At 40.6% G+C, this 13,091-nt stretch overlaps 1 protein-coding gene across 1 annotated transcript in view; it reads left to right on the top strand.

Annotated features, from left to right (window-relative positions):
- LOC114643014 (uncharacterized) overlaps positions 1-13,091 on the top strand; it is a gene marked incomplete at its 3' end in the record, with an annotated part of 1,911,439 nt that overhangs the window by 1,127,753 nt on the left and 770,595 nt on the right. Inside the window, exons 9-10 of the mRNA XM_051923912.1 lie at positions 5,399-5,674; positions 10,600-10,869. Of these exons, the coding sequence (XP_051779872.1) occupies positions 5,399-5,674; positions 10,600-10,869 (546 nt within the window). The remainder of the gene's footprint in view (positions 1-5,398; positions 5,675-10,599; positions 10,870-13,091) is intronic.

The following is a 13,091-nucleotide window of genomic DNA, read 5'->3' as shown; positions in this document are numbered from 1 at the left end:
AAAGAAGGGACTTTAAAATGTTTTTATATATTACAGAAATGCAGTCTGAGTCTTCAAGACTGATCAATTATTTTTTACGGCATAGAGGGAGGTGGGAGGTGAGGAAAATTGGGCAGGTTTAGTTTAACAAAGTTTAATCTGAAGGTAGTGAGAGAAATGTGTTGCTGGAAAGTTACATTTGGAGTACAATTGTTCATAGGATGCAAAGACGTTGTCTATGTACAGATCTCTAAGTGATTTAATCCCGAATGTTTTTTAGACATTAAAAGCTGCGTACGTTTGAGAGGGTGGGAAAAAGTTGGTTCTCATGTGGAGGTGTCACAGCTTCTCTGTCTTGAAGTACTTCCTGCATTGGTTTCATATTTTGAGTGAATGAAGCACATTTGGGTTGTTTAGTATATTGGTGCTAACTTGAGTTTATTGGAGTGCAAAGCAAGGAATATAAAGAAGTACTGCAGGATTTTATTTCTATTGCGGTCCAAGCCTGTGTGTGTTAATGTCCAGTAGCTTATATCTTTGTTGCTCAGTAATAAAACTGAAAGTTAGGTAGAGCCATGCCACCTTCTTCCTTAGGTCTTTGTTGTGTTGCCCTTTGGATATGTGGATGTTTTGAATTCCAAATAAATGAGGTTATGGTTGAATCTAATGTCTTAAAAAATGGTTTATTAATTTATATTGGAATGCCTTGAAATAAAAAAGAAGCTTAGGAAGGATATTCTCTATTCAACTTCCAGGCTGCAATTAAGAAAGCTAAACATGATTTCTTCGCTGATTTAGTTTCCCATCATTCTAAGAATCATAGGGTCTTATTTAATTAAATTAATGCGGCCATTCACCCTCATTCTGTGATGGGATTAAATAGTACTGTTCTTTCATGTGAGCAGTTTCTTTCATTCTTTGTAAGTAAAATTGATAAAAATTCGCTGTGATATTGTTCCAACTGGCTATGAACTTCCTACTGTTAATCATGGTATTGTCTTGGAATCTTTTGAACTTGTCTCACTTTCACAGTTATAAACAACTATTGACACCCTTAAACCAACTCTCAGTCCTCTTGATATTGTACCACCACGCCTCGTAGTGGAAGCATTTGATGTTCCATCTTTACTAGCCATTATCAATGGTTCTATTAGTGAGGGGGTTGTGCCCTCATTTTCTAAACATGCTGCGGTGCGTCTCTGTCTAAAAAGGGCAGAATTAGATCCTGGAGTTTTAGCCAATTTTCACCCAATTTCCCATTTGCCATTTCTGGCTAAAATATTAGAAAGAATTATTTATAATCAATTGGTTGATCACCTTAACTCCAATAATTTATTTGAGATCTACCAATCTGGCTTTAGGCGTTATCATGGTGTTGAAATGGAAGACAGGGTCGGAAGACAGGGTCACGGGGGTCTGCTGGAGCCAATCCCAGCCAACACAGGGCACAAGGCAGGAACCAATCCCGGGCAGGGTGCCAACCCACCGCAGGACACACACAAACACACCCACAGGCTCTTTTAATCTTTCCTCATAATTTAACCCCTGTAGCCCTAAATCAGCCTAGTCGCTCTTCTCTGGACTTTTTCTTGTGCTGTTATGTCCTTTTTGTAGCCTGGAGACCAAAACTGCACACAGTACTCAAGATGAGGCCTCACCAGTGTGTTATAAAGACCTGAGCAGAACCTCCTGTGACTTGTACTCCACACATCAAGGCACCATATAACCTGACATTCTGTCAGCCTTCTTAATGGCTTCTGAACACTTCTGAAGTCGATATCTTAGAGTCCACTATAACTCCTAAATCCTTCTCATAAGGTGGACTCTCAATTTTCTCACCGCCCATTGTGTATTCAAACTTAACATTTTTACTTCCTATGTGTAATTCTTTACATTTACTGACATTAAATTTCATCTGCCACAAATCTGCCCAAGCCTGTCTGCTGTCCAAGTCCTTCTGTATATATATAATATATAATAGATTCCAAATTATCTGCTAACCCAGCTATCTTGGTATCATCTGCAAACTTAACCAGCTTGTTCCTTATATTCCTATGTAAATCATTTCTATTTATTAAAAATAGCAGTGCCCCCAGCACTACCCCCTGCTGGTCACCACTCTTAATATCAGCCAATTCTGATGAGGTTCCTCGCACCATCACCCTCTGCTTCCTGTGTCTGTGCCAATTCTGCACCCATCTACAAATATCACCCTGAACTCCCACCTCTTTTAATTTGATGCCCACCCTCTCATGTGGCACCTTATCAAATGCTTTCTGAAAGTCCAGATCAATAATCTCGTCTGCTCCACTCTGTTAGTAAAACACGACCTCCCTCTTCTGACCTCACGCTGACTGTCCTGTCCTTGCCAGGTGTTGGTCAATCTTATCCTCAATAATTCCTTCCATTAATATCCTGTGATATACGTCAAGCTCACTGGCCTATAGTTGCTTGGATCTGCCCTGTCACCCTTTTTATATAATGGGATGGTATTTGCCATTTTGCAGTCCTTTGTAATCTCTCCAGTGCCCAGTGACATCCTAAAAATATGTGTCAAGGGTTTATATCTGTACTCACTAGCCTCCTTAAGAACTCGAGGGTAAATATTATCTGGTCCTGGTGATTTGTTTGATTTCATCTTATTTAATTTGAGCAGCACTTCTCCCTCTACAATTTCCAAATCCCACATCACCTCCTTAGTAGTCCCTGCTCACTTGTGAAGAACTCAGAAAAATGTAAGTTTAGAGCATCCGCTATTTCACTGTCTGTATATTTTAATTCCCTTTTACTATTTCTGATACACTTCAACTCTTCTTTGACTGTTCTCTTACCATTTAATGAATCTCTGAGGGTCGTCTTTCACCTTATCTGCTATATTCCTCTCCAGCTGTCTTTTAGCCTCCCTGATATCCTTCTTAATGGTTGCCCTCATGTTCTCATACGCTCTACTATTCACTTTGCAGTCATTAGTCTTCTATGCCTTATAAAGCAGTTTTTTCCTTTGCAACTTCTTTTTTAAATCTTTTTTAATCCACAGTGCAATTATTTTAAATTTCCTATTAATTCCCAATTTAGCTATGTATCTGTCCTGTATTTCATTTTTAAACCTGTTCCACTGCTCCTCGACTGTCTCCACACTTAAAAGCTTATCCCAGTGTATCCTACTTAGAGTTTGTCGCATCTGCTCAAAATTAGCCTACCAAAGTTCAACTTAACAATTTTATTTTATTTTATGGTCACTTGACCCTAGTGGTCCAAACACCTCTACACCCTCAGTTCTATCCTGATTATTACTAAATACTAAATCCAGACAGGCTTCACCCCGTGTTGGTGCTTTAACATGCTGTGTTAGAAAATAGTCACTGATTACTTCTAAAAACTCCTGCTCTTGTGCTCCTCCATCTGCAAGGTTATCCCAGTTAATATTTGGATAATTAAAGTCCCCCATGACTATAACATCTCCCTGTAAACTTGCCTTTTTAACAAGATGTGTGTTGAAATTACTGTCTGAATTGGGTGGTCTATAACACACTCCTAAAATAAGACCCCTTTCCCTAATGCTTTCCAGGCAAAGCCACATGTCCTCACTAAGATGGGGCTCATCAGACAACTGAAGAGGAGTTACATTTTAATCCTGTTTGACATAAACAGCAACCCACCTCCTTTTCTGTTCTGTCTCTCCTTCCTAATAATGTGTATCCCTCTATGTCACACTCATCCCCATCTTTGTTATTTAGCCAGGTTTCTGTTATTGCTATAATATCATAATTATGCTCTGCTGCATACAACTCCAACTCACTTACCTTATTTTTGATACTTCTAGCATTACGTCAAGCTATTTTTAATGTGTTACTCCTTCTACATTTAAATGTTGGCTTAGAATGTACATTACTACGCATTTTTATTTCTACACCATTGTTTGTTCTTCCATGTATAGATCTAAGCTTGGCCTGTCCTAAATTCCCTTCCCCCTCCAATCCTCAACTGGCCTACACATACACCCCCCTAATACATTGGTGCCCCTCCAGTTCAGATGTAACCCATCACAGCAGAACAGGTCCCATCTGTTCCAAAAGGAGTCCCAATGCCCCATAAACCCATACCCTTCTACCCTGCACCAAGATTTGAGCCACACGTTAGGCCTTCTAATCTCCTCAGTCTTACCTGGACTGGTGCGTGACACAGGCAGAACTTCGGAGAAGACTACCTTGTCAGTTCTGCTCCTCAGCTTGGCACCTAACTGTTTGAATTTGGATCGTAAAACTGATGGACTACCCTTATGTATGTCATTTGTTCCGACATGGACAATGACAACTGAATCCACCCCCGCTCTGGCTAAGAGCCTATCCACCCTTCCAGGGAGGTCCCTCATCTGTGCACCCGGAAGGAAACACACCATGCGAGACTCTCTGTCTCTAAAGCAAACTTGGACTTCAATCCCTCTAATGTATGTGTCGCCAACTATCACTAACTCTCTCTTTTTGGGAACTGGTTTTGAGGTGGCCCGTTGGGGCTCCTCATCCCTGCCTACCACCTCAGAATTATCATAGACACCGTCCAGCTCTGCAAGGATATGATAATGGTGTGACTCTTTTAATTCTGGGGTTGATGCCCCAGGACAGTGTGCACCCTTTACCTTACGCCTTGTGACCGTGACCCACCTATTTCTACCTGTCTGGTCTGGAATCTCCTCCAGCGCCACCTTGGGGGTGCACACTATCTCTCTAAAGGACACCTGGGCCAAGTCCACCAATTCTCTACTACAACGCAGGTCAGCCAACTCCTCCTCCAGTTCAGCGACCCTGAGCTCAAGGTGCTGGATCAGCTGGCATCTAAAAAGTCCAATATCCAACAGGACTTAAATTGCATTGGCCTCATTATTCAAATTTGATTTGGGATTAGTAAAATTCCTTAACTTTTAGGTCATCAAGAATACAGGGACACAGTTGAAAACTTGTTAAGGTAAATTTCACACAAACATGAGGAAGTTATTCTTTTCACAAAGAACGATAGACACTTGGAATAAGTGACCAAGTAGTGTGGTAGGAACTTTCACAACTCAACTTAATGCTAATTCAGAAGAATGAAATAGACCGGACTGGTGAGCTTTGTTGGTCTGAATGGCCAGTTCTCGTCTGATTGTTCTCATGTTCTACAGTTCTGCCTAACACCTCACAACCTACAAAATGGAAATGACTTCAATCATGAACACTTCACAAAAATAAGTTATAATCTGTTGTATTCTATAAGGTATGTGCAATTTTTATGGACTTTTCCTTTATTTCCTTATTTATTTTTTCTTTGTTATTATATCTCCTTGTTTTACTTCTTGTAAAGCATTTTGATCTTCCTTTTGTGTATAAAACTGCTGTAGAAAGAAATGCTGTGTTTCTCTCCTAATTTTTTTTTTTCCTTCTAGTTTTCTAGAAGGCTTCGATGAATTTACATTTTGGTGGATGTGTAATTTGTTTAATGAGTGCAAAAGAGTGAAAGGAGACAACAGCCTTCCACACCTCATCTCTTTATTTGCACCCTTTCCAAACATGGTGCCTCTCATAGAATGTGATGAAGATGACTTCATTGACGTCACTTTCCTGAGTCAAAGTCAGCAGAACAAAGTTGCCATTCCAGAGCACAGAGAGGCTTTCCAAGATCTTCGGCGATGTGTACTCAGCAGTCTTTTGGCAGCTGTAAGGTATGTTGACTTACTGATCAGTCGAGTTTGAACAGACAATAAAGAGTGATGGACTCCTCTGACACAATCCTAGAGATGCAGCGACTGAGGAGATCCTTCCATATCTTTTTGGATGTTTTTCCTTTTACTATTGACATCTTTTTTCATTTTCATGTTAATGTTCTTTATCACTTTATTTGTATTATTGTCCTCATATTGTTTTGGAAGTGAAAAGAGTGTCAGAGTGATGATTATGAAGCTGGAAATTGGAGGTGTGATGATGAATGTTGTTAGTGCATATGCACCACAAGTTGGGTGTGCAATGGCTGAGAAAGAAGATTTTTGGAGTGAGTTGGATGAAGTGATGAACAGTGTACCCAAGGGACAGAAAGTGGTGATTGGAGCAGATTTCAATGGACATGTTGGTGAAGGGAACAGAGGAGACGAGGAGGTGATGGGTAGGTGTGGTGTCAAGGTGAGGAATGAAGGTCAAATGATAGTGGATTTTGTCAAAAGGATGGACATGGCTGTGGTGAATACATATTTTAAGAAGAGGGAGGAACATAGGGTTACGTACAAGAGTGGAGGAAGATGCACACAGGTAGATTACATCCTATCCAGAAGACTTGATCTGAAGGAGATTGAAGACTGCAAAGTGGTGTCAGGGGAAAGTGTAGCATAGGATGGTGGTCTGTAGGATGATGTTGGAGATCAAGAAGAGGAAGGGAGTGAGGGCAGAGCCAAGGATCAAATGGTGGAAGTTGAGGCACTGGGTGGCAATGAAGAGTTACCAGACAGTGGGGCAACTACAGCAGATGTAGTAAGGGTGACAGCAAGAAGGGTGCTTGGCGTGACATCTGGAAAGAGGAAGGAGGAAAAGGAAACCTGGTGGTGGAATGAGGAAATACAGGAGAGTATACAGAGGAAGAGGATGGCAAAGAAGAAGTGGATAGTCAGAGAGATGAAGAAAGTAGACAAGAGTACAAGGAGATAAGGCGCAAGGTGAAGAGAGAGGTGGAGAAGGCTAAAGAAAAGGCGTATGATGAGTTGTATGAGAAGTTGGACACTAAGAAGGGAGAAAAAGACCAGTGGGCTACAGAGGGACTGAGCTGGGTAAGATGTGCAGCAGGTTAGGGTGATAAAAGATAAAGATGGAAACATACTCACAAGTGAGGAGAGTGTGGTGAAAAGATGGAAAGAGTACTTTGAGAGGCTGATGAATGAAGAGAACGAGAGAGAGAAGAGGTTGGATGATGTGGAGATAGGGAATCAGGAAGTGCAACAGATTAGCAAGGAGGAAGTAAGGACAGCGATGAAGAGCATGAAGAATGGAAAAGCCGTTGGTCCAGTTGACATACCTGTGGAAGTATGGAGGTGTTTAGGAGAGATGGCAGTGGAGTTTTTAACCAGATTGTTTAATGGAATCTTGGAAAGTGAGAGGATGGGAAAGAATAGTGGAAGCTCAGTTAAGAAGTGAGGTGATGATTAGTGAGCAGCAGGATGGTTTCATGCCAAAAAAGAGCACTACGGAGGAGATGTTTGCTCTGAGGATATTGATGGAGAAGTAGAGAGAAAGCCAGACGGAGTTGCATTGTGTCTTTGTGGACCTGAGAAAGCAAATGACAGGGTGACTGAGAGGAGTTGTGGTATTGTATGAGGAAGTCAGGAGTGGCAGAGAAGTACGTAAGAGTTGTACAGGATATGTACGAGGGAAGTGTGACTGTGGTGAGGTCTGCGGTAGGAGTGACGCAGGTGGGATTACATCAGGGATCGGCTCTGAGTCCTTTCTGATTTGCAATGGTGATGGACAGGTTGACAGACGAGATTAGACAGGAGTCCCCATGGACTGTGATGTTTGCTGATGACATTGTGATCTGTAGCGATAGTAGGGAGCAGGTTGAGGAGACCCTGGAGAGGTGGAGATATGAGAGGAGAGGAATGAAGGTCAGTAGGACCACCAAGACAGAATACATGTTTGTGAATGAGAGGGAGGTCAGTGGAATGGTGAGGATGAGGGGAGTAGAGTTGGTGAAGATGGATGAGTTTAAATACTTGGGATCAACAGTACAGAGTAATGGGGATTGTGGAAGAGAAGAGAAGAAGAAAGTGCAGGCTGGGTGGAGTGCGTGGAGAAGAGTGTCAGGAGTGATTTGTGACAGACGGGTATCAGCGAGAGTGAAAGGGAAGGTCTACAGGACAGTAGTGAGACCAGCTGTGTTATATGGGTTAGAGACGGTGGCACAGGAGACAGAGCTGGAGGTGGCAGAGTTAAAGATGCTAAGATTTGCATTGGGTGTGACGAGGATGGACAGGATTAGAAATGAGGGCATTAGAGGGTCAGCTCTGTTGGGACGGTTGGGAGACAAAGTCAGAGAGGCGAGATTGTATTGGTTTGGAGAGATGTTGGGTATATTGGAAGAAGGATGCTAAGGATGGAGCTGCCAGGGAAGAGGAAAAGAGGAAGGCCTAAGAGGAGGTTTATGGATGTGGTGAGAAAGGACATGCAGGTGGTGGGTGTGACAGAGCAAGATGACGAGGACAGGAAGATATGGAACAAGATGATCTGCTGTGGCAACCCCTAACGGGAGCAGCTGAAAGAAGAAGAAGAAGATCTTTTCGCTTTATTGTTTTCCCTTTCTCACCTTTATCTACATTTAATGTCTTCTATCTCTTCTCTGATGTTTTATTATCTCCTTGTGTCCACCACACTGATTAGTTCAGTTCTTTTCACTCTTTAAACATCCAAGGATCTTCCAGTTCACCCATTTTTGTCTTCTTTTCTTTTCGTTGTATTTCATATCTCAACATCACGGGGTTGTGGATGGCCTCCATTAGTCCCCACTGATGATGTGCAGATGGCCAGCGTCACTTATTCTTGGTCTGGTCACATAGGTGCAGAGTGATCATGTAGTAAGTGCAGATGTAGATATCAACAATTAAAATGGTTTGTCTGCTGTTTGGGTGAGATGTTTCAATTGAATTCAATTCCATGAAATTCAATTCATTTTTGTTTTGCACTCTTCACTGAGCACAGACTCAGACTTCTGTCAAATGTTTTCAGGTAAAATACAATTACAAACTTTAAAATTACAAAATGCACACACATAAAATACGGATTAGATTAAACACACCATAAAACATAGGAAATTAAAATAATTTAACACAGTCATTCATAACAGACAAAGTCTGACACAGTGACAGTATTCAACTCATTTCTGGTTTTAAACACATCTTAACTGCTGGATATTTTTAAAATCTAACATGTCCTCCTATCCTGTGTGATTCTTGGGTGTTTCAAAGTTTCAAACCTGCCACTGAATGTTGTCTGGAGATTAGCTGACTGTCAGAACCTCCATTGCCTTACATTTACATTTAGTTGACTCCAAAGCAACTTCCAACAACTGAGATACAGCTGGTTACGCTTCTTTTGGTTTTCCCATTGGTGCATTGGCAGGTGAGGTGACTTGCTCAGGGTCACACAGTGTCAGCAGCACAAATGAATCTGCAGTCTTAGACAAAGGTTTACACCAACATCTAAGTCATTGTGTCAATTCTGTCTTGACGTGCCACCGTCTACTGATGGATCATCGCATCAGGAAACAATATGGCATTTGTGGCAAATTCAAAAGAAAACAACAATAAAATTAATTAAATTTCACACAAAATGACATACAGGTAGACATTCATTAATTAGAATTAAAGCTTTGATTAAAAGAATTTGTCCTAATTAAAGGAGCACCTGGCTGTGTTCTTTCCATCTCATTAGCAGAGGTTGCAGGTTCTCTAAAAACAGAGAGTTTTATTATTTCATTACAAAAAAAGTAAAGGTTATTTTCCAATGGAAATCCAAAGCTGCACTTCTAACTACACACAATACTCTGCAGCCTGCTTTCCCTTTCAGCTTTCCCAGCATACCCTGCACTCCCTCTTGTTCGGCTTGTCAAGTCTTTCAGGTCTTAGGCCGCGTTGTACTGGAGATCTGTCGGCTATAAAGTATTTGCCATACACATTTGAATCAACACAATCTGCTGTAGCAATTCTTCATGAACAATTAATCTGCTGTTCAAAAGGGTCTGACTACAGTTACCCACCACACCAACCTTTATGTAGGGTGGTCTTTCTAGCTTTTTATGAGCTTATGTCCTAAAGGCCCTCATATGTTCTGAGCCCCCACAATAAACATTTCACTTTTCAGTTGTCCTTCTTTTACATTTAATTTTTCACTTTCACCCTCCATGCGATCTGCAGGATGAATGACAACACATCTGGTCGCAGTTACATGTGTCTGAATTCTAAAACCATTTGCTGGACTGGTGCCATAGCCCCACATAGTAGATGTGTTTTCATGCCATTTTACAACTCTCAGTGATAGCTCTCTTTATCTCGGGTCAGCCATTGTGAGGCAGGTTCAGGTTTATGGTCTGAAAGGCAGAGGAGAAGAGGATTTAGAAATGAACCAAAGGAAAGAGAAAACTGCAGTCAAACATTAGTAGGTGAACTTCAGAAGAGACGAGAAACACCAGAAGACTGGGAACAGCATCTCAGCAGACTTTCATCTTCAAATTCACTCCATGTCTGTTAAAAAGTGGAGAAGCGTCATCCTGTGTTCTTCTGGTTCTTTGTCAGTGTAGTCCCCAAATGTCATATGTCCTCTTTATTTCTCCTTTATTTACTCTTTCAAATACAAAAAATCAGAGTAACCTTAATGTTTGCAGAAGATTATTTTTAAACATGTCACAGTTTGCAGGTTTCAATTATTGTAGTGTTCATTTTACTTGGTGTTGTTCATCTGGCCATTTGTAAAATAAGATATTTAAACCTCACTGGTGTTGTGATTTTATAAAAGGAAACTTCAACGGCTCAGTGTGACCAGTGCTGATGTTTTTACAGAGATGTTATTTAGTAGGAACTAACAGAATGTCTGCAATGTCTTTATATCTTAACAGAGTGGGACAGATAAGTGACACTTGGTATTATCAATGTGTTGTGGACTGTGGGGACCTAAATGACTTTAATGAATATTTGAGACTCTCAGACAATGAAGTCCATGTTGACTCAAACTGGAGAGAAGAGACACTGAAGACAATGAGCTGCTTCATAAAAAGTTCCTCAAGTAAAGCTGACATCATAGTGGATGACATTGATGATTACTGTGACATAAATGAAGGATTTGTTCACTTCTTGTCAGACTGTCTGGATTGGATATCTTCTATACGGTAAATAACCTGACAGAAATGTATTGTAGAGTTAATGTTCTTGTCTCTCTTCTTCCTTTTAATTTGTGGCGTCATTTTCTACATCATCTTCCTCTTATTGGTGGACAGCCTGACTGTTATGAACTCGAGAGTTTCTGAGCACAAAGCCCCAAAATATCCTATAAATGTTCAGATTAATGTCAAAAACCCATCTAGTTACACAAGAGAAAAGTTGAATCTTTATAAATAAAAAAGTTTATTATGCACAAAAATGCTCTGTAACAAAACAAGACCTGAAGTACAGAATAAGATCACTATTAAAAATAACGTAATTTAAGTCAAATTTACATTTCACACATGTCAATTATGCTTGTGCTTCTGAAAGATACTCTTGCTTCTGAAAACTATGAGTACAATTCTCAGGCGTGAACAAACTGTCAAAAATACATCATTGGATGCACTACACATTCTCTATTGAAGAGGAAACAATCGATTTTAGTTACTACACATGATGGAGTTATTTTTGACAAGGATCCATCTCCATATACTGTATCAGGGCTAAGGCTTTGTTCAACGGTTCATTTTCCGCCTTGGTTTTCCATGTTTGTGATCTAACTGGAGGTCTCGGGGACCAGAATTTTTCTTAGCAGTATTTAGTGAACGTGTGTGGGCAATCAGTCCTGGATGTGACGCTAATCCATCATGGGGGATGTGCCATTGAACTCTCTATTTACTTCTCCTGCGAGTCTTTGAGAGGTCTGGCGTAAAGCCCATGGAGATATGGGGAGAATGTGATTGTTTCATGTGAGCCTGAAGTTTTTCGCTTCCAGCCAGTTTCCTATTTACACAACTTGTGCAAAGCAGTTATTTATTAAATGTTGAGTGCCAGTCAAAATATTCTGCAGCATAAAAAGATCTCTGTCCCTGCCAGCATAGGCTGCCAGTCAATCACAGGTTAAACAAACACACACACGCACAGAGACACACACGAGTTTAGTAACACCAAAGCACCTAACCTGTATTTCTTTGGACTCTGGGATCAAATCCCCGCAGACACTGGGAGAACGTGCAAACTTCTATATTTAATGTTATTATGTATTTATTTTCATATTTCACAGTTTTTGATTTATTTTGCTTATTTATTTTTGTCCTAAATATTCCTCCATTATAAGGGCGTAACATTCTCCACACTCAGTCGTTAATCCAACTCAGTACTTCCAGAGCAAAATCACAAGCGTTAAAAAAAAACTCACTTTAAAGCAGTGCCGCCACAAGGCAGCTGCTTCAGAAGTTTATATTATGCAAAGCCACCAATATTTATGTCTGTTTTGTAGTTTTGAATATATTCATATTGTTGGGGGGGGGGGACATAATTCCACGCCTTCCACCTCAACCCCAAATCTATGACCAAGAGTTCCGAAAGTTGGGAGTCTTGTGCAACATCTCACTCTCCTATACACATATAACACACATCTGAACATTTGGATAACACATTATGTAAAGTTTAAAAACGCACCACAGTGTTTTGTCTTTCCCCTTTTGTATTATTAATATGTATCCTTTGTCAGAATGCCTCAAATCTCACAGACTTGCCACTGTTTATAAGGTATTATAGTATATAACTTCTCTCCACCTTCTCTTCTACATTTATAACCACAGGCATTTAGGTGTAGAAAAAGCTGCATGCCTGTCTCAATATGGCTGCTGAGCTGTGCTCTTCATTGTGTTGTCGTTTTCAGTTCATGGTGTGAGATGCTTTTTCATCAGTATGGTAACAGAGAGATGCTTCTTCATTGATGTTTGTAAGGGGGGGAGGGGGGTAAAGCAAGCAAACAGCCATACTTCGGACCAGTGGGGCAGAGAATACCTTTCACACCTGCCCCTGTGAAGCTTGTCAGCTAGGCAGTCTGGCTTTCCTGTGGGGGTTTACTGAGAGGGTTCTGCAGAGAATCACTGGCCAAATTTGCTTGAGGTGCTTCCCCCAACCCTGTCATAATATTCACTTTCCTGACTTAGTCCTAGGGGGGTAAACATGAATACTTCTCACTAATGTAACACTAATATTCCATTGCTTTGCCTAAGTTACCAAAAAAGACATACAAAATATTTATCAACTTGTATGCAAAATTTCACACCACAACACGTTGTTAATTTGTTAATCTCATGCTCTCAGTTTTTATTGTTAATTGCATGTTGTCATTGTTTAATTTATTTAATTGTTTTGGTTTTATTTTGTTTGTTGC

This window comes from Erpetoichthys calabaricus, chromosome 2 (assembly GCF_900747795.2).
Source record: "Erpetoichthys calabaricus chromosome 2, fErpCal1.3, whole genome shotgun sequence".
Classification (NCBI taxonomy): Eukaryota; Metazoa; Chordata; class Cladistia; order Polypteriformes; family Polypteridae; genus Erpetoichthys; species Erpetoichthys calabaricus.
This window is presented reverse-complemented; position numbering and strand designations above follow the sequence as displayed.